This window comes from Daphnia carinata, chromosome 7 (assembly GCF_022539665.2).
Source record: "Daphnia carinata strain CSIRO-1 chromosome 7, CSIRO_AGI_Dcar_HiC_V3, whole genome shotgun sequence".
In the NCBI taxonomy this organism is placed as follows: Eukaryota; Metazoa; Arthropoda; class Branchiopoda; order Diplostraca; family Daphniidae; genus Daphnia; species Daphnia carinata.
The window spans coordinates 8,954,543-8,978,559 of NC_081337.1; the positions used below are offsets into that span (position 1 = coordinate 8,954,543).

General features: G+C 41.7%; 7 protein-coding genes across 9 annotated transcripts; 3 read left to right on the plus strand and 4 right to left on the minus strand.

The window, feature by feature from the left end:
- The first annotated feature begins 304 nt into the window (after window positions 1-304).
- On the plus strand, window positions 305-994 carry LOC130704337 (cytochrome c oxidase assembly protein COX16 homolog, mitochondrial-like). Its single transcript, XM_057525802.2, has 3 exons — window positions 305-490; window positions 642-756; window positions 819-994. Exons 1-3 carry the CDS (start codon window positions 375-377, stop codon window positions 879-881), a joined length of 294 nt encoding a protein of 97 aa, XP_057381785.1. The 5' UTR covers window positions 305-374; the 3' UTR covers window positions 882-994.
- LOC130704209 (centrosome-associated zinc finger protein CP190-like) lies at window positions 968-4,873 on the minus strand. Its single transcript, XM_057525678.2, has 9 exons — window positions 4,531-4,873; window positions 4,343-4,470; window positions 3,988-4,258; window positions 3,498-3,923; window positions 3,151-3,432; window positions 2,590-3,066; window positions 2,300-2,524; window positions 1,872-2,232; window positions 968-1,804 (listed from the first exon to the last, which is right to left on the minus strand). The coding sequence occupies exons 1-9, from the start codon at window positions 4,651-4,653 to the stop codon at window positions 1,479-1,481; spliced, it is 2,619 nt and encodes an 872-aa protein (XP_057381661.1). The 5' UTR covers window positions 4,654-4,873; the 3' UTR covers window positions 968-1,478.
- A 695-nt stretch (window positions 4,874-5,568) lies between these two features.
- On the plus strand, window positions 5,569-12,705 carry LOC130704172 (histone-lysine N-methyltransferase ash1-like). Its single transcript, XM_057525643.2, has 6 exons — window positions 5,569-6,550; window positions 6,614-9,785; window positions 9,853-10,197; window positions 10,260-10,486; window positions 10,552-11,928; window positions 11,996-12,705. Exons 1-6 carry the CDS (start codon window positions 5,843-5,845, stop codon window positions 12,158-12,160), a joined length of 5,994 nt encoding a protein of 1,997 aa, XP_057381626.1. The 5' UTR covers window positions 5,569-5,842; the 3' UTR covers window positions 12,161-12,705.
- Window positions 12,215-14,363, minus strand: LOC130704286 (solute carrier family 25 member 35-like). 3 transcript variants are annotated; one of them, XR_009421389.1, is made up of 8 exons: window positions 14,074-14,172; window positions 13,944-14,018; window positions 13,825-13,853; window positions 13,589-13,766; window positions 13,355-13,508; window positions 13,235-13,299; window positions 12,521-13,173; window positions 12,215-12,444 (listed from the first exon to the last, which is right to left on the minus strand). XR_009421389.1 is itself a non-coding variant. In XM_059496138.1 (8 exons), the coding sequence occupies exons 2-8, from the start codon at window positions 14,083-14,085 to the stop codon at window positions 12,865-12,867; spliced, it is 822 nt and encodes a 273-aa protein (XP_059352121.1). In that variant the 5' UTR covers window positions 14,086-14,138; window positions 14,227-14,363; the 3' UTR covers window positions 12,215-12,864. The 3 variants fall into 3 exon arrangements, 2 of the variants coding, with proteins under 2 accessions (XP_059352121.1, XP_059352120.1); XM_059496138.1 differs by adding an exon at window positions 14,227-14,363 and having other exon boundaries at window positions 12,215-13,173; window positions 14,074-14,138; XM_059496137.1 differs by adding an exon at window positions 14,246-14,348 and having other exon boundaries at window positions 12,215-13,173; window positions 14,074-14,180.
- A 148-nt stretch (window positions 14,364-14,511) lies between these two features.
- LOC130704182 (dynamin-binding protein-like) lies at window positions 14,512-23,973 on the minus strand. The gene is made up of 17 exons (XM_057525658.2): window positions 23,826-23,973; window positions 20,528-20,651; window positions 20,225-20,405; window positions 19,995-20,116; window positions 18,717-19,902; window positions 18,097-18,190; window positions 17,863-18,031; window positions 17,624-17,803; window positions 17,398-17,547; window positions 17,087-17,326; window positions 16,762-16,998; window positions 16,535-16,696; window positions 16,293-16,475; window positions 16,007-16,228; window positions 15,752-15,941; window positions 15,229-15,680; window positions 14,512-15,172 (listed from the first exon to the last, which is right to left on the minus strand). Exons 2-17 carry the CDS (start codon window positions 20,630-20,632, stop codon window positions 14,960-14,962), a joined length of 4,086 nt encoding a protein of 1,361 aa, XP_057381641.1. The 5' UTR covers window positions 20,633-20,651; window positions 23,826-23,973; the 3' UTR covers window positions 14,512-14,959.
- On the plus strand, window positions 20,788-22,030 carry LOC132088135 (uncharacterized). Its single transcript, XM_059496136.1, has 2 exons — window positions 20,788-21,551; window positions 21,625-22,030. The coding sequence occupies exons 1-2, from the start codon at window positions 20,788-20,790 to the stop codon at window positions 22,028-22,030; spliced, it is 1,170 nt and encodes a 389-aa protein (XP_059352119.1).
- Window positions 22,128-23,720, minus strand: LOC130704276 (zinc transporter ZIP3-like). The gene has a single exon (XM_057525763.2). It carries the CDS (start codon window positions 23,498-23,500, stop codon window positions 22,379-22,381), a length of 1,122 nt encoding a protein of 373 aa, XP_057381746.1. The 5' UTR covers window positions 23,501-23,720; the 3' UTR covers window positions 22,128-22,378.
- Window positions 23,974-24,017: the final 44 nt, after the last annotated feature.

Sequence of the window (24,017 nt, forward strand, 5' to 3'; positions counted from 1 at the left end):
TCAAAAACGATTAACTTAGTAAAAAAATAGCAATTTCCCGGAATCAGTATTCAATGTTGCGTATATCCTGTGATATTCAACCCGTTCCGATAAGTGTCAGTTTTTGCCGAAAAAAAATTTAAGCTCGAATAAATAAGCCCAAGCGCCAGTACGCTACAGCGGTAGCGCGATGCAGCAGAAATATTAGGTGGCTGTATGCAGGGCATTAACTAGAAATTTGACCGTTAGATGGCAATAGCAGTAAACAGAAAAAAATTATATATTTTTTTTGGTAAAACGGATTGCCATAGTTGTTAGGTAACGACAAAGTAGAGAAGCAAACTGCAGCCGAACAGAGGAAAACTTTTCCCGGTAAACGACGAAGTCGTTCCAAAATGTCTTTAACGAAATTGCAAAAATTTTTCAAAAAAAAGTCTGTAAAGTATTCCATCCCTTTTCTTGTTCTTGTGGTCGGGGGGTCGTTCGGTCTTAAACAATTCACAGAGAATAGGCAAGTTCGTTAACTGCTATCATGTATAGCAATGCAAAATCCACCTTTGTATTGGCTGTTATCCATTACCAAGTGTTTAACGTCCAAAATTGGCTTTCGTTTCTAATGTAACCCTTTTATTAATGTGAAAAATTTTAATTTGTTGTTGCAGATATAGATTTCGTAGGAATCAGATCCTAAGTAAAGAAGAAGCTGAAAAATTTGGTATTAAAAAAAAGGATAAAAGTGAAGTCACCTTAGAATCAGAATTTGAAAAAGTGAAAGAGGTTAGAAACTGTCCACAAATTAGAAATGTTTTAATCATTAATTAATTAATACATTCATCCAGATAAACATCAATAATTGGGAGAATAAAAGAGGACCAAGACCATGGGAAGAAGTTACTCAGTAGACTGGTAGAAGTTAGTAGAAATGATGCCACATGTGATGCATTCTGTCGAGGAACTAAGTGTTGTTAGAGACTTGACAAATTGGAGTAATTATAATGTTCAGTTTATTGGCAAACTCGTGCTGGGTACTGATGGGGTTTACATGTGTGAAGGAATAGAAAAAAATTCATCTTTAAAGATTGGTGTAGATTTCTCCCTTACGTCTCAGATACCACCACGCAACGTTGTTGTCAGAATTTGGGGAGAACTCGAGTTACAACAGTTTCATCATCAAACCGTGCCCATTCCGTTTGTCAAAGCCAAGGTACGTACCCTCTATTAAACGATTACTTCAACAAATGAATCTAAATGAATATAACCCAGTATTTTCAAACGAATGAAGATCGCCCGCGTCATTAAATCGGTTGATATTCCACTGTACCGAAAATCATTGGAAATTCGTCGGGTGTATGCACCTAATAACTACGTCTCACCGACGTCGACAAGCAAAACGTCCTTTCGCTAAAGATTGCTTTTAAACTGAAGAGAATCCCATTTGCCACAATGTTTGAAGATTAGTTTGAAATACAAAAAAAAAAAAAACTGATAAAATAAAGTAATTAGTTTTCTATCATAGTTTCTTCAATGTTTTTGGATTCTTCTTCCATATGATCAGTCTCTTCTTGGGGCATTGATTCTTCCACCATGTCCTCACTATGAACTAGTGCCACTGTATCCCCATCAACAGTGTCTCCGGAAACCGTGATGTATTGTTGACCGTGTTCATCCGAGGTTGTCAAATATGCAACGGTGATCCCATCTTCGGTTGTGGTCACGGTAGTTGCCGTACCCATGGGAATACCTAATGAGGTAGCGATCGTTGACGCCATATTCGACAGAGCTTCTGCTTCTGTTCCCGTGGTATCTACCGTAACTAGAGTAGTTTCTACAACAAATGATAACAGGTCAATGTTAACAAATGACAGCCATCGAATAAGTTTAACCATTAATACCAGTAGAGAATGCGTCACCATGGGCTAATTGCACCATTTGTTCTCCAGTCGTCACCCATGTCATCTCTCCTGCTTCATTTTGCTCAACAGATTGGGTCTCCAACAATACTTCTTGCCCCATTTGGCCATCCTCTTCTTCTATGACAGGTTCGTGAACGCTTTCAGGCACCGAAGCAGCCTCTAGTCTTGCTGGCCAACCGTCTTCGTCCATTTGTTTGGCCAAATCCTTGTGACAAGTCCTGATGTGTGCCTTAAGGTTCATGCCACGAGCAAACTCGCGATTACAGCCTTCGGCTGGACAGGGATTGTTGCGCACATGGCCGCGTAAATGGCCAGTAGCATGAAGATGTTGTTGCAAATTCTAATGATCAAGAATTTTCGCAATAGAAAAATAGGTCAACGTACAATCCCAAAAAGTCAGAGCGTACCTGCTGTGAGGCAAAAGGTTCGCTGCACACCCTGCATTGATTTTCCGAGCCTTCTTGATGTTTTTGCAAATGTTTACGCATAATGGAAGCTGTAAGTGCGACGTAATCGCATTCTTCACATTGCGGAAATTTTGTGTGAGCTGGTGGTGGAACTCCATGAACAGTGAACAAATGAAACAACATGTGGTTACGCTTAACGGCTCGGTGGCCACAATATTCACAGGCCTATTTCACAGAATAGAAAACCATGTTAACCTAAGCAATAAAAAAAACGAAAAACTGCCTTTTACCTGAGAATCGGGTTTTAAACCATGAGTTTGAATCAGATGACATCGATACTCAAAATAAGTTTTCAGCCTCAGCGCCGCTGTTTGACCATCTTCGGTGGTTTGCAAGCAGTCATAACAGATCCAAGGGCCAGTTACGTTATCAAAGGGCGAAACACGCTTGTTCACAGCGATGGCTCCGCTCGAACCCAACCCTGAAGCTCCACTTTTCCTCACACCGGCTACGGCCGCATTATGCTGGCGTAGTATCGAGGGCTTTGAACTAATTGCGGTAGCATGTTCCTCATCGGCTGTTGTTGGTTTTAAAAGAACAAAACTAACACGAGCTTTGGCCCACCACGGACTGCGTTGGACAATTTTAAGCTTAGTGTTTTTTCCACTGGAAACTAAATTTGGGTTGCGTTTAAGCACTTCAGCTATCATACGCCCTTGCACTTGGCTTGTCAAAGTATTGCTAGCCACAACTTCGCGCAGCAAGACCTTGAATAGGAAACAAAAAGAAAAAATAAACAAATAAATAAAAAACTTTATCCTGCATATTGTTAAACAAAATGTTAAACGAACCTCCGAGTTTTCGTTAAAAATCGTTATAGTGGAAGAATCCTTATCGGGTGAAGCTAGAGCTGCTCCACCAGCGGATTCGGCAGCGGCCATAAGTTGTTCCATGTTTCTTTCTTCATTATCAACATGTTCTGCAACAGTACTAGCATCTAAGGCTGATGCATTAGCACCAGTTTCATCATTTACCATAAAGTGAACTCGTTTGCTTTCTATTGCTGGCGAAATAGCTTCCGTTTTCAGAATAGACTTATGTTGCTGCCCCCTAAGCAGATCGTCTTTAGATCCCTAAATAAAAAGAACACGGTCACATATAAACAATGCAAGTGTCTTAAGTAATGAACAAAGTATACTTCGTTAACTGAATCTCCTTCTTCGTCCTCGTCTTCTTCTCCCCAGTCATCCAAACCAATATCAGCAGCGGCGTCATACGTTGCTGTAGTGTCGTCTCCCTGTTCTGCTGCCAATTCACTTCTTCTCTTTTGTTCAGCCAGCAATTCCTTGAAACTCTCTATATCCTCTTCTCGTAATCTCTTAGCCTCTGGCGTCTTCGTGGCTTCAGTATTGCTGATAGGTCGTCGAACGGCTGAAGGCGTGATTGTCTTCTTGAGTTCATCGAATGTTTTTTCAGCTTTTTTTAGATCTCTTTTAATCAAAGGGGGATTGCTACCCTTGCGTACGAGAGGCAAAAGTGGCGGGTTCATAGGGGTAGAAGGAGTATCCATCAACAATTCAGAAAGTTTAGGAAGACTGCCAAACTCACAAGCAGAATCACCAACCTAGTAAATATAAATTCAATATACAAGTTCACAGGGTACAGCGTGCTAAACTAAGGTGGTCTACCTCAAGATCTATTCGACTCGGTCCAGCAGGTAACATTTCCTGTTTTGGTGCAGTCTTGTTCATTTTTTTTGCTGGTGAGGGAGAATAACTAGCCCTGACAGGTGTTCTGGTTATTTTAGGCTTTGGAGTTGGCATGGGAGCGTTATTTGTAGCTGCAAGAGCATGTGTCTGAAGCAATTGCTCAAGAAGTGGCATGTCAAGAAATTGGGCAGTTGTAACCAGTGTCGGGACTGAGCCTTCACCGATATCAAGTTGACCTGTATACATGAACCTGCAGCAGAATGAAAACAAATTAAAGAAAACAAGTGTTAAAAACTTTTTTGGAAAAAAATTCCTATTCATTAAACTCACAAACCTGATGACTGGTTCTAAGGCCTCTCTATTTAGCTCAGATGGTAGATGCAAAGTAGAATTTTCAAGTGCTTCTGTGCCTTCCAACACAGCGAAAAAGCTGCAACAGGCATGTAATACCATTCTATGAACCTTTGAAAAAAAAATTTTTTTTTTACGTTCAAACAAGCATCACAATAGGCAAGCTATTACCGGAATCTCCTCCCCGGTGTGAAACTTCAACATGATATCGCAGTGCTCGCCCCTTTCATAGAGTTGTTGTATTCTTTGTAGTAGGAGGGTACCCCAATTATCGACTTTAAAAGATCTCGCCATGGTGACTTCTTCACAAATAACCTTTCTGCTTTGATGATTATTACTCCGAAATGAAAATTTCAAATCGGGCGGTCGTTTGTCTACGAAAGATGCACAACCCTACAGACACCGTGAAACATGCAACAGCTATGGCAAAATCAGGAAAGATGGCGGGCAAGATGCTACAACATAACGGCAAAGCTTTTCGATGATGTTAGAATACTTTTGGGAAGCGGTTCTTTTGCTAACGGGGTAACGACTAATGTTGTTGAATTCCAGATTCAAACGATAGACTATATTATTAATGCTGACATTCATTAAAATCTGCGACGCTTAAAAAAATTTGCTTATTTTTAGAGAACATGTAACCTTTTTTTCTGAAAAGTAATATTTCTTAAGTAGTCGAACGGTAACGTACGGCATTATACTAATGGGGCCCGACCCTGCACCAATCGGGTCTTCTTGGTTTTCGAGCTCGGGCAGCTGGGCAACCAATAGTCCCCGCACAGCTAGGTTTCAATCGGGGTGCAGCACCCCGATTATAAGCAATCGATTATTTGGCCATAATCGATCTTGTGGCAGACAATCAGGTTTTGACGTGTACAGAGGCCAGCAAGGCCCTGTTTTTAAAATGAAGGGTGCTCAGGGCTTCCGGGGCAACTTGGAAGTGAGACCCGCCCGGCCCGTTCAAAAAAGTAATGCCCCAACCATTTTTGTGGCGGGGCGGACCACTCGATCGCTGCCAATCGGGGCCGAACCATAAAAAAAGATTTTAAATGTTTTGGTTATTGTGTTATAAATATGTGACATAGGTTTTACGAAAATTATATTTACAGCATTCAAATAAATATAAAGAATAAAAGAATTTTGCATAAGAAATTTATGCCTATTTGCGATCTCGAAACCCCTGAAAATCCGAGTCCTCCCGCCGAATCGAATCCGCCATGTTGAAAAAACTTTTCTTCTAAACAAAAAAAGCGCTTCATGTTTTCTGTATAGTTTGTGAAAAATTAAAATCGTAGCTGTTCGTTAATTAAAGCTAATTATGTGATCCTAAATTCAAAATATTAGGCAGTGAGTTTTAAAAAATGGTTTAGAAAGTTACTATTTTGTGTCGTATTTGTATACGATCGTAACCGTCGCTAATGCCAAACAATCCTGTGTTTGTTTTCTTTCTCGAAGTTCTTCATCTGCCAGCATTGGCTTTACCATGGCCAACTTGAATGCGCTTCCGGATTTATCAACAGTGGATATACAAGCAATTCAGGATTCGGGGCCAGTGCACCCACGTATTTCACTGCCTCCACTGACAACCATAGCAGAAAATTGGGACTCTGTTGAACCATCTTCAAGGAATCTCATTTTGAATGATGAAAGCTGCAGTGAAGATGATGAAGAGAGTGATGAAGAAGATCAGAGCCATGGTAGCACATCTGGTAAGATCCAGGAAAGGAACTCACATCGCACTAGCTGCAGCAGTAGTAGCAGTGTCCCTGATTCAGGAACAGAGAGTTCAGAATCTGAGCTCTCAGATGCAACATCAGATTCAGCTGGATCTTCATCCAGTAGTAGTGACAGTGACAGTGACTCTCAAAGTAGTGCTTCTAGTGCCAGTAACAAAAGCAAGGTTCAACAATCTACTGTACGCAGAGATAAAACAAGCTTTTCAGTGCGAGAAGCTAACTATGACAAAGGTCGAGTTACTTTGAGACTATCAACATTGCAATTAGGAAGAAAAAAAGAAATCACCAATATGCCTGTTGGAAAAACAACTAAGATACCTAAGCTTGAGAATGCAAGAACAATGACTGCATCCAGTTTTGAGGCATGTGATACAGACAATGTATGCATGAATGCAAATAATCAAAGTGTTGGTACTTCAAACAAAACTGATAAACTCAAAGGCGTCAATAATCAAGTAATATTTAAATTTACCACTTAATACTTCTTTTTCATATTTCCGCATTATTTTCTTTTGTAGAAAGCTACAACGCCTGTCAAGCGCACTAGGCAGTTAAGAGCGAAATCCAGGTCGGAGCCGTTAAACATGGATTCATCAAAACCTGGCCGAGGTAGCTTACCCAAGTCACTTCCTTCTGTAACTGTGACAAAAACGCTGGATAAAGCAAGAAAGAAAGCTATTGAGACCCCAGTTTTTAAGAAAGGCGATTGTTTACCATCGGTGATGGACGTGTACAGTACAGTTATCACGAAAAAGGACAATACCCATGCAAATACGTCTTTAACCCGATCAACAGTCATCCCTCCATCATCTCACCCGGTTGCTGGTTTCGTTAACATAGGCCCGTCCATGAGCGATTTGGACTCGGACAGTGACGAATTGTATTTGCCTGCCGTTAGTGAGGCCATTCGTATGCTCGACCTTGACAGTCAAGGATCACCTGCCAATAACATTGCGACAGGACTGTCTAATAGTGCATTACGGATTTCAAGTCATCCTCCGTTACCTAGCAATACCTCCTCGGCTTCCAGTGTTAGTGCCTGGCCGTCTGTTGGATATTGTTCTAGCCTGTTACAGCAATTCGTTGCGAAATCGCAATCCGGAGAACCCCCGCCACCTCCTCCCACTCTTATGCTACCGACAAAAGGAGCTCGCAAGTGTTTTCCTCCAAATGATGAACCTCTGCCTTCTAGTTTCATGACTACAGCGGATTCCAAGAGTATTAAGCGTACGATTGAAGTTTCAAAACCGTCTAGCTTCAGTGCTATCCATAACGCTACGCTTTTAGCTCCGGTAACCGTCAGCCACATGGATCAAGACCTTGACGTGATGGTACCCATGCGAGGGCTGGATTGCCACCAGTCACACGTTTCACCTGATTCAGGCATCCAATCTGTTTCTGGCTCACCTTTCAGCGTTCATAGTTCACCAGTTCATCCTTCAGGAATAGGGAATAATAACCAAACTGGCGGCCAGCTGCAGAGTCTTGTCGTTTCGCCATGCCCTCCGATCACTTCACCAAGCCCACCACTTCATCAAAAACCAACAAACAGAAAATCTAGCAGTAATCAAAAGAATTCAACTACCAAATACCAAGATGTCCCCCTTCAAATGACAAATGTGAGAAGTTCTGACCGGCAGAGCGAAAGTAGAAGTAGACGTCCTCGTTCGTGCCGTGATACTGCCAGCGCGTTGTCTTCCGGATTAGGTAAAGACAGTAGTATAGCACAGGCGATTCAGCGTGGAATGAACGCTGCTCTTAGGCTGAAAAATAAGAACACAGCAGGCGAAGTAACAAATTCCCCTAATGGAGCTGCTGTCACATACGTCCAAACTACTTTGGCCAAATCCAAAGGTTCAAGAACGAAGAAATCCAAGAAAAAGCATCTTAAGAATGATCACAGTCAAGTAAAATGCTCCCTCAAGGTGCCTATACAGGATTCATCGACATTCTGTAACGAAATAACAACCCAAGTTAGTTCGCTGGTTACAAGAGACAGTGGTGACAGTGAAACAAGCCCAGTCATGATGTTACATCAACCAAAATTGACAAATGAATTAAAAGCTACAATCACCCGCTCTCCCTCGCCACAATTGCATAACAAGAGGCGGAAAAAGAAGCGGAAGAAACACAAGAACAGCGGCCACGATAAAGTACTTACCGTCCCGGTGGATCCCAGTTTACAAAGTACTCTAGACCAGCTGTGTAGAAGGCTCGATTCTTGCACCATATCGAAATCGGTCGCTGATAACGGCCCTGTAAATAATGAAAAACGGCCATGGATTTTCCAATGCCGGAAATATACCTTCACAACTGGTAACTGCACCAGTGGCAACAGCAGAACGAAACGGAAAAAACCAGTAGAAGATACAGTGAACCATTCGAATGTTAAAAATTCCGTAGGAAAACGGAAAGGTAAGCCTAAAAGGACGGCATTACAATCAGTCCCAGTCCTGGCTAGTTGCAATGTTGAAGCGACTAGAGAAGAGGAACCCTGTATTGCTTCGGCGGCTGCGTCTTCGGCTCTTTCAGCAGTGGAATTACTGCTTCCTTTGAAAAAACGCCATCACCACCTGGCGACTTCTACAGAGACACCAGTTGCAAAATCCGCTTCCATCAATGTGCATGATTGCGAATCCGCCATCGAAAAACCTAGTCACGACCAAGTTCTCTCCAAATTAATTCAGCAACAACAGGTAAGCAGCAGAAAACGGGTGGCCCTCGGCGAATCAACAACAATAGAAACAAACGAATCTATGGGTGACGACCAAGATGAATGTAAACCTCAAATTGCGTCAAACCCGAAACCTAGAAAGGGACGGGGTTCCAAAAAAGCAAAATTAGAAATAACCGAAGAAGCAATTATTTCTATTACAGCAGCACCCGAAATGCCAGTAAATCACGTACAAACAGAAACCCAATTAAATTTATCTGCCACTCCTACGCCTCCTGTACAAGGAGAAGAGGAGTCACAATTAGATAAAATGGCTAAAAAAAGACATCGTCGCCGCAAAACGTTCAATCGAACGGGATTCCCCACGGTGAAAAAGAAGCGCAAGAAACTACCAAGTCCCGTTCCTTCACTTGCTGTTCCTCAACCTTCATCTAGTAAAGATGAAATTGAGCAATCTGCCTTATGCAACCCGTCCTCCCGTCAGGCGAAAAGAGCAAAACTCATGCCCAGCAAAGAGGAAGATGATGATGGACTCCTTCCAGAACCGACAAGTAGCGAGGCGCCTTCGGGCGATGAATCAAACCCAATGTTGCCTCTGCTTTCAATCAAGGGTTCCCTTCCTAAGAAGCGTAGGATGTCTAATGTGAGAAAACGTTACTTGCCAGCTGGCCTGTTGTCCAATTACTTTAAAGAAGACCCTGAAAACAATAGCGGGACTATTGCTGTATCTACTGATCGAACTAAATTCCTGACATATGAGCCGGAAGAACATGAGCATGGCCTTTTGCCTCCACCCTTCTACTGCGAACGCATCCTGCGGAGAACCAAACGTGATTTCCAGCTACCTTTCGACGTGTGGTGGCTTCACCAACAGGGTAAGTTGCCTGATCGTGATAATTTGGTTCCATCTTGGAACTATAGAAAGATCCGGAGCAATGTCTACTACGACGTCAAACCTCCCTTTACCAATGACGCTGAAGCATGCAATTGTACCCTACCACAACCTGATGCGGAAGGTAATAAAAATCTACTGTAAAATTGGTAAAAATTTCAAACGATTAATTTGAACTCGTTTCTTTGTAGACGCTGAAGCCCAGTGCTGTGGTGATGACTGTCTTAATCGAATGGTATACACAGAATGCAACAGTCAGATGTGCCCGGTTGGGGACAAATGCATGAACCAGCGAATCCAGCGTCATCGCTGGGCACAAGGTTTAGAACGTTTCATGACGAAAGAGAAAGGCTGGGGTGTACGATGTCGCAATGAATTGAAATCCGGCGTATTCATTCTTGAATATGTTGGTGAAGTAGTCTCAGATAAGGAATTTAAAGAGCGGATGCACACCGTTTACGTTCACGACACGCATCACTACTGCCTTCATCTCGACGGTGGGCTAGTCATAGACGGACATCGAATGGGCGGCGATGGTAACTACGTAAAATTTTCTAATGTAACGCAAAATAATTCTGAACTTTTTTTCCCAAATTAGGGCGTTTTGTCAATCACTCATGCGCTCCAAATTGTGAAATGCAAAAATGGAGTGTCAATGGTTTGCCTCGTATGGCCTTATTTGCCCTCAGAGATATCTCTCCGCTAGAGGAGTTAAGTTACGACTATAACTTTTCGCTGTTCAATCCCGCTGAAGGTCAGCCATGTAAATGCGGTAGCCCTCAATGCAGAGGTGTTATTGGGGGCAAATCGCAAAGAGTTAATACGGTACTACCGATAGTCTATTTCTTCACTTTTGCGTATGGGAATAGCTAACGCTTTCATTTACATAGGTGCAAGACGTTACTGGATCAAAGCTACCGCAGAAACTGAGCTTGCAAAAGCGGAAACGTAAGACACAAGTTCAAGGAAAAACGCATCTGACAATTTGTTCATCATCGATAAACTTGCGTCCGCTGTCGGCACAACAACGAGTCTTTGTTCTGCAGCACCGCTGTTTCTTACTACGAAACTTGGATAAAGTGCGAGATTGGAGGGATCGCCAGAAAGATAGAATAAAGCAGGCGAAACAGCAAAACCAGATCGTGGGTCGCTCGCGCCGCTTCATTTCGAGACCAAACGTTGATCAAGAAAAAGAATTTGCTCTCAGCGCTACAGAGAAAGACCCATTGCCACACGAGAACATCACAGTAGATACAGAAAAACCCCCAGAGCCCACGCCTGATCTGCAAATGCTAAAGATGGAAGAAAATCACTCCAACGTGGAGGAAGTCGTTCACTGCCGTTGTAGGCTCTTTGACGACGAAGGTTTAATGGTCCAGTGTGAGAAATGTGAAACGTGGCAACATAGTGATTGCCTCGGATCTGGAAAAGAGTCTGCCGTGAATGCCGAACACTATGTCTGCCACGCCTGTGCTGGACTATCGCTCTGCCCTGACGACCTGAAAATAGTTTTAGTGCCGCAACCTGAAAACCCACCCGAAGGACAAATTTACTATCTCTCGTTATATTACAAAGATCTACATTTACGACAAGGTGACTGCGTATACGTATTACGTGATCACGATACCCCCGACTCCGAACGCGCCCTTTGGAATGGCGTGGGCGAAGAATTCCCACAACCCCGGCCACCTCAACGTTTACCACCCCACATCAAACTTGCAAACCTGGACATTTTTCAGATTGAAAGAATGTGGGCGGATGAAAATGGAAAACAGTTCGTTTGGGGACACCATTTCTATAGGCCACAAGATACGTACCACGAGCCTTCGCGGAAATTTTTTGTCAATGAGCTATGTCACTCTCCGTTGGAAGAAGCTATTCCTATTTGGGCGGTTGTTGGTCGTTGCTGGGTCCTTGATCTTACTACGTTTTGTAAAGGGAGACCGGTAGACGCTGTTGAGGAGCATGTTTACATATGCGAATACCGCGTTGATCGAACAGCTAGCCTTTTCACAAAGAACCGGGCGAAATTTTCTGTTTGCACACGTCGCTTTGCCTTTAAGCGCTTTGTTACAAGACTGAAACCCCAGCGAACGTACCAACCCCATGGAGCTCCTCCGAGCTCGAGTCGCAAAGCAACGGAATCCGTTACCGCTAAATCAACACCCAAAAATGAAAAACATGGGAAAGAGAAACTAAAGAAGCGGAAACAAGAGAATTCTAGCTTGCCCCAGTCCACATCTTCGGTCGCTGAAGCCCAGCTGAAGGTAAATCTCAGTTGTTGTTTCTTAATGCTAGTACAAATTAAAAATACAATATGGTTTACCTTTACAGATAGATGAGCAAAAATCGCGGCTTGATAAGCTTCTCCGCCACCTTTTGATTAAAAAAGCACCTGAAGGAAGTCTTGCTGAAGACGCCACTCACTTGTTGCACCGCGGACGTGGGCGAATGAGAGGCCGCCCACCCAAACGGAAAGGAGTGAGTTCGACAACCTAATACCATTTAGTAAGCAAGAACAGGTATGTAATTTACGAAGATACACTCGGTACACCTCGCAGCTGTACGCTGTGTATTTCTCCGAGTCTAAAAAACAAACAAATTGATTCGTATAACGAGTAAGTTACCTCCTTACCAGACGCGAACATGTACAGTGTTAAATCTTCGAAGATTGTGCTACATTATCCTCCTTTCATTTGTTGCACGATGCTTTTAGCTGCTTCACATCACACATCTGTAACATCAATGCTTGAAGCTCTACAACTTCTCCCCTACACATCATACTAGAAAAAAAAATTTTAAATTAAAATAAAAAAAAGTTTAAAAATGTAAATATATTATACAACTCAGAAAAGATACTGTATCTGCTTTAGTCGGATGATTGGTGTCCGCTGGTGAAGTCATCAGCAATCTCATTTGAAGAAAACGTTTGTTTTAGTGATAGTTGACTCGGTTACGTGCTTTCTTCCCTGTCCCTTTACTTTTGTTTAACTTTCTGCAGTTCGCCAACTTGGAAAATCTGAATACATACGTATGGAAATCAAGTCACGTCTATTCCGTTTCGTAAATTACTACCGTTATTCTATATTTAGAGTTTGACCCTATTGAAAGATTTGTAACGTTTTTATAAAGCATACAAAAAAAAAAAAACTTCATCGATGGTTTCCATAATTGAACACTAATAACTCCCTTTAGAATTCCCGTCATTTCCTATCCTCAATCTTTGACTCACGAAGATACGTCCAAATCGTCAACGTTAAAACCGAATGAGGACCGACGCGTAAATAATTTGCAAGGCACCCCTTGTATAGGCCGAAAACACCCTCGGCCTTGAATACTTTGATGAGACAGTCTAGAGGGCCCGAGTAATAGATTCCTTTTCCGTGCACGTCTAGCGTCTGATTATATAGCCTAGTAGACACAACGTCTAAAGGAGTCATAGCAGCTGCGACAGCAACTCCCGAAAGCATTGCTGCTGCAAGAGTTGATTTCCAGGAATTGGGTGGCAGTTTCTGGAAAAGAAAAGATCAATTAGTATTCATATTGAAAATTTATCAACCAAAAGTACCCTACAGTTAAACTATTGATAGTTTCTCTGCTTTTAGTAAACGTGGACAATTGGGCAGCGGAACCAACGCCTGATTTAAATATGATTTTTAGCAATAAAACTAAAGATGCTATTATCATCTTAACCTGTTCGCAACATTGATGCTGAAACTCCTCGCCAAAGTCCCGAAACTCCACTGCCACGGTATAACTTGTGCAAAGCAGATAAAAATCCGGTATGATTATGCTGACAACCCACTGCAATGACTTCACTGGACTGACTTTGCAGCTGTGTCTTTATCTTTAAGAAAACAAAAAACACACATATATAGAGAAACTTTAGTAAATGACAACCTTTAAGTTAAATTAACCAGTTTTTACAAGATAGAATGGGCTTGCTGTAAATGCTCCGAAGGCTCCTGAAATAGCACCGGCGGCAATACTATAGAAAGGAGATACAGATCCATGGCTATGTGTCCATCCCTGATTTTCAAAGAAGTGATACAAGCCAAGCCTAGTACCATTCATTGTCCACTGATACCAGAGAGCTGGTACGAGCCTAAAAGTTTGAATTCCATAATTTCAATTTCAATACGATAATAATTTAAATTCAATACCCTTTTTGTAAACCTTTGATTCCATCATTCTAAAAGAAAATTAATATAAAGAAATAATTAAAATAGCTGGTTTGCAAACACCACACTATGTTGTGCTTACAATTTTAATGTATGACTACCTTTGCTACAACATAAAATGCATGTAGTGAATTTTTATAAAGAACTGAATATGCTCCTCGGGAAAGAAGTTCTCCCTATAAGAAAGATGTCAGAGAATTGTAAAAAGCTCAAAACAAAGGAATTAAGAACCTGTAGCTGCATTCTGGTTTTAACGACATCCAATGGATTTGTAAAAAGGCATGCCCCACAAGCAGCTAAGCCACCAAATGCATATTCCATTACTGAAATCTTAACTCCTGAGGGCTAATTTAAAGTTCTACAAAATCAATCAACTCAAGGTACCTTTTATTCTCCTTGATACCTGAATAAAGCCACTTTTATGGTTATTCCCAGCCCATGTGAAGCTGCGTGCCGAATTTTTTATGTAACTGGCTATTAATTATTACCGACTTATGTGGACCCACACAACACACGCTGGGTTCACCTGACGATTGAAAAAAATTCGTCTGCATTCTGATTGCACTTGCGATCTTTTATTGCGGCAAAAGCATAGCTGTAGTTCGTGGGAAATTGATGTGGAGAAGACCACTCACTTCTCTTTGTTGAACTATGCTTAGCTCGGGTAGCTACGGCAAGATTTTGCATTTTATTGTTACTGCAGGAAAGTACAAGACATGAATAGCCTAATCCAAATTTTTAACCATTATAATTTATTGAGTTTTACAAAGGCACGGTGAAAAGACGCAACAATTTCGAATCAGGATGTCTAAATAGGGATACGACGATGACGATGTTGAAACGCTCGATCACATAAAGCAGTAGCGCACGGGAGCTATTTCTCACTTTAAAAAATACTGTTTCATAAAACAGCTAAGGACCATCATGTTTTAATAGTTTTTAATTTTTTGTCGTTGTATGGAATATAAGGAAGATGAAGAAAAGGAGTACCTCAGTTAGAGCTTTCTAAAATATGTAAAAATGTGTTTCACTTAGATAACACTACAAATATAAGAAAATTAATTTTTATAGAAGCACACGGTAGAAGCTATTTTGATATTCTAATTCATAACGTAATTCAACCAAACAATTTTGGATTAGCAGTATCTGTTGCTAACTGGGTTAGATATGCGGCGGGTGCATATCCTTGAATTCCTTCATCATTTTCTACTAACCACCATTCCGAATTTCCGGCCTCGTCGTGTTTACATAATACGGTGACAAGCTCATTTTCATGCAGATCAATCTCCAAATTCGTTCGTTTTCGGAACTCATATTCCACTTTGTACACCTAAAAAGAAAATTTTTAGGTTGGTGCAACTAGAAATCAAAAACCATTATCATTACGTTGTTCTCGGTTGTTGGCAAATCTTTGCTTTCCATTGATGGAATAATATCTTCTATGACGGCGTAAATTGGACTCTCCGCCTTCTCAGAGGAATGGCAAGTTGCACCTTCTTCTTTCTCGTCACATTCTTCAGTTAGATCGTCTATCTCGCAATAACGATGGGGAGAGTGCGCTCCTTCCGCTCCCAACGCTTCTTCGTAGGAAGGCGGTAAATCATAAATATTTTCCATGTTTGTTGAAGTTGGATCCTCGTCGAAAACGAGCGTTTCTTTTAATGATTCCAAAGAAGTTGAATTACAAGATGCACCGCTAACATCATTCGATCCCAAAGATGCAGAGGATTCGGGTCTTAATAGTTGAGTTGAATGAGATGATGCCAGTCGTGATGCTTGCCCTGATGTCGGTGACGAAACCAGGCTCAAGTGTTTGGCTGGTAAGAAACCTCGTACTTCTGTTGCATAAAAAAGAATCAATTAATTAATTACCCATTTTTTTTTCTTTTAGGGATTGGTAGAAATCTACCTCCGGCATCAACAAACCAGCGCCCTGTATTGCCCATAGGATCTTCGCGTTTGATGACACCAACAATCAGGCCGGAATTCGCAGAGAGATCCATAGATTCTTTAATATCACAGCGACCAGTCACCATATACAGCTGCTCAGGTTGATATTTTGAACGAAGCAAATTGACAGTTTCTCGACTTTGCACAACCTGAGTCACGTGAAACTAATATAGATATACAAACAACCGAGAGTAAGGTATTGGTAGATGCTTACAATTCCTTCTCCAGGGCTATGATTGCCTAAAGCTGACGAAAGCCTATTGCGTGCTGGAGTAGTATCGTTTGGTGAAACGGGTCCATCCGTAGACACGACAGACGATGTACGACGAAAAGATTTGTTGATAAAAGTAACCCTTGATAGGCGTTCAATGGCTCTGCCGTAAGCCACGTAAAAATCTTCATCTATTTCTCCTTGAAGATTAGCAATATCGGAAATCTAAGAAGATACCATCAAAAATTTTTAGAACGAACGCTAATTCGTGAGTTCCGATCTATAATACCTCATTTAAATCTAATAAAGATTTAGTAATTCTGCCAACCAACAATTTTCTAGCATGCAAAAAGGACGAAATGCAACGCCTGTATATGTTGTAACCATGCTCTGTGATGATTGGAAGTTCTTCCATCAGTTGGCTATTGAGAGCCAAATGGGTATTCCGGGCTAGATTTTCTTCCTCTTCAAGCTATGAAAACAAGATAATATAAACGTCTACATCCTTTTAAATGGAAATTAAATACTTACAGTACGTCTCATGGCTGGATCTCTGTTTCTAGCTAAACGTTCACTAGCGATATTCGAGTCAAGCAACTTGTCTCGTCTCTTCACAATTAGCCTTTCGGGGCCTGTACAAGCATCACAAAGAGCCGTCAAAGGATTACGCACATGTTGGATAACATAGGCGTCCTAGACAAGGAGAACGATGCCATTAAAAAAAACGGCAGGAAAATAGCCAAAGCACATTTACTCACAAACGAGTTCCAGTGTTGAGAGTATATCATGCGTTGGGCAGTGCGAAAATTATCGATCAATGGAACCCTATTTGCCTCGCCGTAAAAAAGAGCAAAGGCTTCCGATATTTCGAAATGCGTTTTTGATGTGATCTTCAGCTGATCGCACACTGCCGTAATATCTCGCAGAGCTGTTTGGACGACACGAAACAGTTCTCCAAAACGAACCTCCACTTCCTCGAAAGCTGTATCTTTTGTCTGGAAGAATAAATCGTATTTAACAAGCGAAATTTTTAAGAATGAAGTGGGGGCTATACGATATGCCACAAAAGAGGATTCAACGAACCGTCGGCGCAATGCCAAGTGATGTTTTCAATAGCATTCCGATTCTGGAAGATTTTTTTGCCACCGAATGCATGCTTAAACGGGAGATTTTCGTACTAAGCTTCTCCTCATGTCCAGAATCTCTATATTTCAAAACAATTTCCTTCTTGCGCTTGCTCTCGTTGATAAACGTAGCGACGGCACTCATAAGCCCCATGGCTAAAACCAAATTGCTTTTATCCCGATGGTCGTTCTCGGTGTACTATGCAAACGAGAAATAAGATACTAACAAATTTAAGCTTGTATAGGGTGATATCCTGTAGGTTAAATTACTTTTATCAATTCACCAAGTATAAGTGAGTACTTCATAATACGCTGAACAGGCTTAATTATGATGGAGCCCATGTTAAAACAAACTATCTGCTGTCGAAGGGTAGCGACACCTTCTTCCAACACTGTGCTGACGCTTGGAACATTTTCATACTGAAAAATTTGAAGTAGAATGGCACGGTTACTTAAGTTCCATAAACGATAGCAACAAAAGAACAAGATCAATTACCTTTTCCAACAGGAACTGTGCATTATCGTGATTAATACAGTAACTGCCATATACTCGACGAAATTCGGGTTCTGTTTGAATAAAACTTTTGCCGATAGAATAATCCGTTGGATGGTCTTCTTCACAATTTGTTGTGCATTTGTTCAGCAGGTCGATAAACCGCTCGGACAGTGTTATTACCTTTAAAAACAAAAACACTATAGTTTTTAAAACGTAAACAAAAAATAAATTAAGTTTACTTCTAAAATGTTTCCAAAAATAGTTGCAACGTCAACGCCTTTATCTTCGAGATACTGGAGATCATGTAATTTAAAAACTTGGCAAGTCAACCTCAAATCCCGGCAATATTCACGTTCCGTTACTAAGAGCTCCGTTATAACTTTCTCTCGTTGCTCTTTGACTTTTTTCCTGATAAATTTGGAAAACAAAATGTGGGAAAAGGTGGGTCAGGGTTTTCTAATATTTTTGGTTACCTCATCTCCAAATCACGTAGTTGTTCCTCTTCCATTTTTCGCTGTCTCTCTTTTTCGATTCTCTGTCGGCGGCCTTCCACGCGATCTTCGCCACCTGCAAATAATTCGTTATCGGTTATTATTATTTTTTTTAACCCGTGATACTGTCAGATCACTGCCACGATTCTCACGTGAATGCCATTCTTTTCCAAATTCACAGTAAAATTTTTTGAATTTTCAATGTTGTTTCTACCCAGTGACATGGCGATGAGAAAAATATTTCCTTTCCGTTCTTGTCAATAACACCAAATTGCGCGACGTCACCCAATTGTCCACAACTAGCCAACTGTCTTTGTATTCACGTTGTGTGCCAAGTGATACGTTGTCTGGCTTTACCTTGCTTTTTATCACGCTTCTTATCACCCCCGTTTCGGCATTTATTTTCAGGTTTGCTCTCCACGATTTCCACATCTTGCCACAAAGTTCTGTTACCAGCTGTATCAATTTTGAAGTGTGGTCTATCAGAAAAGTAAGGCGCAATTTTTGTAAGCCTCTAGCTACCGTAACGCATTAAAAATTCCCCTTCTTCAATTCAAAATATAAGAAAATAATGATTCTAAGAAAAAATAACTAAAACTTACTATCAGTAGGAATTTGAGGTGCGGGCCTGAGTGGTTGCGTAGCTGAATGGAGGTGACTTCCTATGGAATCCGACGAATCTTGACGGCTGAATCTCGGATGAGGATAGTCCGTGGGCGGCGGTGGGGCTGGTCTCGTGTAGCTCATACGTGAGGCGCCACTTTCGTTCATTTCCAATGAGATGCTTCCACACGCTCCATCGTTGGTATTACCACCCACGCTTATAATCGTCTCATTCTCGACAAGTTCGGAATCTAATGTTTCTACGGTTGGCTGTACAGATTGTTGTGCTGATACAACATGATGATGGGTCGTTTGTTCGTTGAAGGATTGAATTTCCTGTCGTCGAGGCGGAATAGGAGGCAATTTTCGTTCGGGTTGTTTTGAGTATTCAATTTGCAGGGTTGTAAGCGTTTGTGACCATGACGCCGGCCTTTGTTTCTCACAGGCCTGGCTAGATGAAGTCGATTCCAACAGGTTCAAATTTCGAGTGATGAAACTGTCCAAGCTCATTTGTGCACTGCCAGCAGAAGCCCCCCAGGTGGTGGCACTACTTCTTCGATTGTTGATTTCATTGGAGGAGAGATTCGACTTGGGAGGAATATCGTTCGTTAATAGGGGATCAAAATCCAGCAATAAGTTATTTGATTTGTCTGAATCTAATAGAAAGTCATGCGACTTCGATGGATTATTCGTCGATGGGCCATCACAGTCAACAACAATCTGAACAAACAGGGTGGGAAATATGCCTTTTCGACCATTAACTTCGCCTTCCATCCATTCCGCATTCACGTGCTTCAATAAATAAACTGTCTGACCGGTATAGAAATCGAGTTCATCGTCCTGCTGGCCATGGAAATCATAACAGGCGATCCCGTAAGGTCTACCGTTTATGTAGTTTTCAACTTCTTTAATTGTGTAGGATGTGGTTGCAGGTTCTGAGATGGTAGGTGCAACTATGAGTTCTTGAGAGATTCTTGGTGAGTCTTCCGCTATGAAGGAAACGAAGCCAGATGGAAAAATGCCAGTTCTTCCTTGAGATTCTCCACAAAGCCATCCATCGTCGGCTGTTCCGGTAACAATAACTTCATCTCCCTTTCTCAGATCTAGTTCATCGGGTAATTGAGCAACTAAATGTTGCAGAACAACGGCTCTTCTTCTGCCCAAAGTTCCATTATTTGATGCGCTCTGAAAGAAATAAGGGGGAAAAAATTAGACAAGAAAAACATTGACAAGATGCTGGAGAGGTTTGCTAAAACAACTTCAGAACGAACGAATACCTGGACAGGACGTAGATCTACTTGCCAAGCTAAGGAAGTGGGGAAAATACCTTCTCGGCCGTCCGCGCTTCGACCGTACCACCAGTTTGTGTCGACACGATTAAGGCCGACTAAAATTTCACCTAGATCACGAATGCGACATTAGGCGGAATGCAGGTTACAATTTTTTTTTGGTGGGTCTAATTACAGGAAATGGTGCAGAAACGCTGCGAATAGCTTAGATTACCAACCTCTTTTAAAAGAGAGATCGCCAACCTGTTGCTGATCAAAATCTCCCAATGCGGCAAAATAAGGTTGGCCAGGCAAAGCTGGAGGCAAGTGTGTGACAGCAGTCACATTTTTCTGCGGAAATCGGCCCTTATCGTTGCCTAATTGGCCATAAAACCAGTAGCGGTCTACTATCTGAGTAATCTGGATAAGGAAAGAAAAAAAAAGTCCACATAAAGCAACATCGCAGTAATTTACGTCAATGTTTTGAGTGTCGCTATTTATTGTATAAAAAACGGATTGAATAAAGAAAAAATTGTTGTTACCAGAACAAGATCGTCGTTTGTCAGTGCCAACTCCCCTTCCAGCTGCGAGTGGAATGAGTAGATAACGCGTCCAATGTATGGCAAGCGGACAGCATTGTTCGCCATCGACTGGCCCTTACGGGATCTGAAACAATGCAGACAAGATTTGTTAAACGGAGAACAACAATCACGAAGAACAAGCAAAATCCGGACTATGTTGCCTAGATACGGTATAACTAAACAGCGCAAGGAATGTGTTTAATCGATAGAAACAAGTAAAAATGGCTTCGGAGGAAGTGAGCGGCAAGCGAGAACAGATAAAACTTCCTCTTTTGCCCGACTATATAGTAAATTTCGTGGATTTCAAACGCGAAATGGTAAGATTGGATTATACAGCTGAACAATTACGGCGGGCGTGCCAAGAAGTCGAGGAAAGACGGAGAAAAATGAGAGACCGTCTCAGACGGGAATCCGACGACGTAGCTGCACGAGCTCACGCGTGTCATCAACGTCAACTACGAGACGACCAAGAAACGCTCGAGTTACAAAAAAGGGGTAGGCTCATGGCTGAACGTAGACGAATACTAGAAGCCGAACTCCAAACCAGTCGAATGCTTTATCAGGAATTGATTCGCAAGCGGGCAAAACTAAAACATTGGCTTGACGGTCTTGAAGAGCATCGATCTTTTCTCAGTGAAATTATATCACACAAAGTTTCACCACGAACTCCGAGAAGCGCACGACAGTCCAGGTCGACCTCAACGTCAAGGGATGAGGAAGACAAGATCGTGGAAGTGATGCAAAATCCTATTTTGATTCGTTGCCGCTTGGCTCACAAGGAACGCAATGTTATCGCCCAATCACGTATGGTTTTCCAAGCGTGTCAACTGATGGATCGCTGTTGCGGCTCCGCAATCGAAAAGAATGAAAGCAATGTTGGCAGGGAGAATTTGGAAATGATAACGCCTTCTTCTCGATTGAATTTCAATAGAGGAGGGGGATTGCAATCTGGTTTAAATGACCAAATATTTGCCATGATTCATCGGTAAAACTACGAAATAGAAAATAGCATTTGATTTAAATAACGAAGCAGCATTCTGTTAATTTTTTACCTATAGCATGTACAAACAATTCATCGCTCCCAAAAGTAGCAGTTGTGATCCGTTAGGTAATTTGGCCGCTCTGGAACGTTACGCTTACTACGTATTGCAAATGGTTGATGCTTGCGATCCTGCCATGCTCAAGAAAATCATTGCCAAAGTAGTAATTGACAAGAAAAAAACTATGGAACAAGAGAAAGCAAAGCGGGAAGCAGCTCATCGGGCTGAGCGTGAACGTAAAGCGCAGGCCAACGCCATGTCGGCTCCGTCGCAATTTAGGAGAGTAACAGTCGTCAACCGTAATCTATTGCGAGGCATTACACGATTTGCAGCGCCACGCGGAAAACTCACTACTGATTCTCAGGAGGAAGTCGAAATTGCTCCAGATGATGAGCTTCTCTATCTCTTCCGGCTGCAACTGTGATCAGTACATGATCGGAGTGTAATCACGATAACATATCAAATTTTCTTTTCATGTCTTGTAGTTCTGTATAGCATGGAGTACAATTTAAATTGTATCATTATCTCGGTTACGTTTCTTTTTATTTCCGCCTTCCACACGCATCTTGATTGCACTTTCTTCAGATCTTCACAAGGCGACTAGTCTTTTACGAAACAAAAGGCAAAAAAAAAAATGAACAAAATTTCGATTATCAAATTCAGAATTGGAGAACACGTGGGATACAATATCAGCGATCATGCCAGAGTCAACGAGGGGTTTAAAACAGACAACAAACAATGTAGATCAGTATGAAAGAAAGAAGTCAGCGACTTAATGGTGGGAACCCATTGTGATTGTTACTAATGCCATAGCAACAAATCCAAGAAAGTGGAAGGCGACTTTTGCCATCCTGTCTTTGGAATTTGCCAGTTCAGCCGGAACTAGCTCGAGGAATGTGACGTGAATAAATATACCAGCAGCAAGCGATTGGAAAATGGCTGAGGCGACGGATCCTCCGGTACCGGGTGCTTGTTGAACAATCAGACCAAGAAAAATGCCTAGCGGGACGGCTAAGGAAAAAATGAGAATATATTTGACACCTTGTTTAAGGGTCAAATGTTGGCGAGCCATGGTAATGCCAACTGAGAAGGCAATGAGAGCTTCATGAAAGACGATCGCGAAAAACAGGTGGAAGATTTTCATTGGATCTGTTTGCAAGCCAAGGGCCATGCCTTCAAACATTGAGTGAATGCTGATGGCCATATAAAGCAAGGCTAGACGAAGGGTTCCCCCGGACTTGTTCTTGAGTATCATTTCAACTTGATGATGGCTACAGTTTGGTCCTGCTTGGGGTATTTTTTTAGGACTATGTGATTCATCGCTATCTTCTTCTTTGAAAGTGACCATGGGGACATTTTGGTAGATTCTTGGGAGATTGACTTCTTTCAGAACAGAAGGACTCTCTGGTGAGACTACTTCCAACGGTTTTTTCCCCAGTAGTTGTTCAGAAGCACTTTCATCTCTAACCGTCTTGTAGTAATTCAATTTAGTTGATCTTTCAGTCTCATCGAGATTTTGGGAAATTTCCCAGGTCCCCTTCTGTAAGTTCTTGGATTGCTGACATTGCAGGATAAGTTGTTCAACTGACATGATAAGGAAGAAGCCTAGTATACATGTAAACTCTGCCGCAGGAAAGTCAGTTGTAATATTAAGGTCTTCAAGCACTTTCCGTGTTTTGTCCTGGGCATATGGAAGAAGGCCTAGAAAGCACATTGCAATGAAAACACCCCCGGCCATACAATTACAGAAAGACATTATCCGTTCGGTGCCACGACTAAAATTGCAATCCTTTGATGATTTTTTGGCAACAATACATACAGGGATCAGGGCGCATATGGTCATAACAATATAAACGATCAGCGCAGTAACCACCAGCAAAACTTGGCTATCCATCTTTAACGGCTAGGACGGGATTTTAATGGAATGTTTTGTCTTTCGAATCGTCTTTGTTACAAATCACTCTTCCCATTCACCAGACCAGATGCCAGTGACTGTGAACGTTCACTCTGTATCGGAAAAACTCGACTACTTGAGACAACGACACTTGAAAACACTTCTCTTGTGCCTTGAGCGAAAAATTAACCCGAGATCGGTCAACACCCTCTGTCGGCCGATTTATATTTTCGTATTTTTGTTATGTTTGATTTTCTTTTGCTTTCGTTTTACTTCCTGCTATAGCTACGACAATTATCTATGACAATGTGATGAATTCTCCTACCTTCAAGGTTTTCGCGTCACGTATTCTTGGTAAGACGCTGACCGTCCTTAAGGAAACCAATTCTACTGCGACAAGAAAAAGCCGTCTCAAATCCTCAATGTCACAATGTTATACTTGCTGAGCAGACTAGAATATGCCGTCAACATTTTATCAAACCCTGGTTGCCTACTTTAATAAAGAAATTCACAACTA

Coding starts and splice junctions, on each gene's coding strand:
- LOC130704337 (XM_057525802.2), top strand. CDS start 375: ATGTCTTTAACGAAATTGCAAAAATTTTTCAAAAAAAAGTCTGTAAAG. Junction 491..641: donor AAACAATTCACAGAGAATAG/GCAAGTTCGTTA, acceptor TTGTTGTTGCAG/ATATAGATTTCGTAGGAATC. Junction 757..818: donor AATTTGAAAAAGTGAAAGAG/GTTAGAAACTGT, acceptor ACATTCATCCAG/ATAAACATCAATAATTGGGA.
- LOC130704209 (XM_057525678.2), bottom strand. CDS start 4,653: ATGGCGAGATCTTTTAAAGTCGATAATTGGGGTACCCTCCTACTACAA. Junction 4,259..4,342: donor GCCTTAGAACCAGTCATCAG/GTTTGTGAGTTT, acceptor ATTCTGCTGCAG/GTTCATGTATACAGGTCAAC. Junction 2,233..2,299: donor AACCTTTTGCCTCACAGCAG/GTACGCTCTGAC, acceptor CTTGATCATTAG/AATTTGCAACAACATCTTCA.
- LOC130704172 (XM_057525643.2), top strand. CDS start 5,843: ATGGCCAACTTGAATGCGCTTCCGGATTTATCAACAGTGGATATACAA. Junction 6,551..6,613: donor TCAAAGGCGTCAATAATCAA/GTAATATTTAAA, acceptor TTTCTTTTGTAG/AAAGCTACAACGCCTGTCAA. Junction 9,786..9,852: donor ACCACAACCTGATGCGGAAG/GTAATAAAAATC, acceptor GTTTCTTTGTAG/ACGCTGAAGCCCAGTGCTGT.
- LOC130704286 (XM_059496137.1), bottom strand. CDS start 14,163: ATGGAATATGCATTTGGTGGCTTAGCTGCTTGTGGGGCATGCCTTTTT. Junction 13,854..13,943: donor CATTTTATGTTGTAGCAAAG/GTAGTCATACAT, acceptor ATTTTCTTTTAG/AATGATGGAATCAAAGGTTT. Junction 13,300..13,354: donor AGCATCAATGTTGCGAACAG/GTTAAGATGATA, acceptor TATTTAAATCAG/GCGTTGGTTCCGCTGCCCAA.
- LOC130704182 (XM_057525658.2), bottom strand. CDS start 20,632: ATGGCGAACAATGCTGTCCGCTTGCCATACATTGGACGCGTTATCTAC. Junction 18,032..18,096: donor CTACGTGATTTGGAGATGAG/GTAACCAAAAAT, acceptor CAAATTTATCAG/GAAAAAAGTCAAAGAGCAAC. Junction 17,327..17,397: donor TACTTGGTGAATTGATAAAA/GTAATTTAACCT, acceptor TCGTTTGCATAG/TACACCGAGAACGACCATCG.
- LOC132088135 (XM_059496136.1), top strand. CDS start 20,788: ATGGCTTCGGAGGAAGTGAGCGGCAAGCGAGAACAGATAAAACTTCCT. Junction 21,552..21,624: donor ATATTTGCCATGATTCATCG/GTAAAACTACGA, acceptor TTTTACCTATAG/CATGTACAAACAATTCATCG.
- LOC130704276 (XM_057525763.2), bottom strand. CDS start 23,500: ATGGATAGCCAAGTTTTGCTGGTGGTTACTGCGCTGATCGTTTATATT.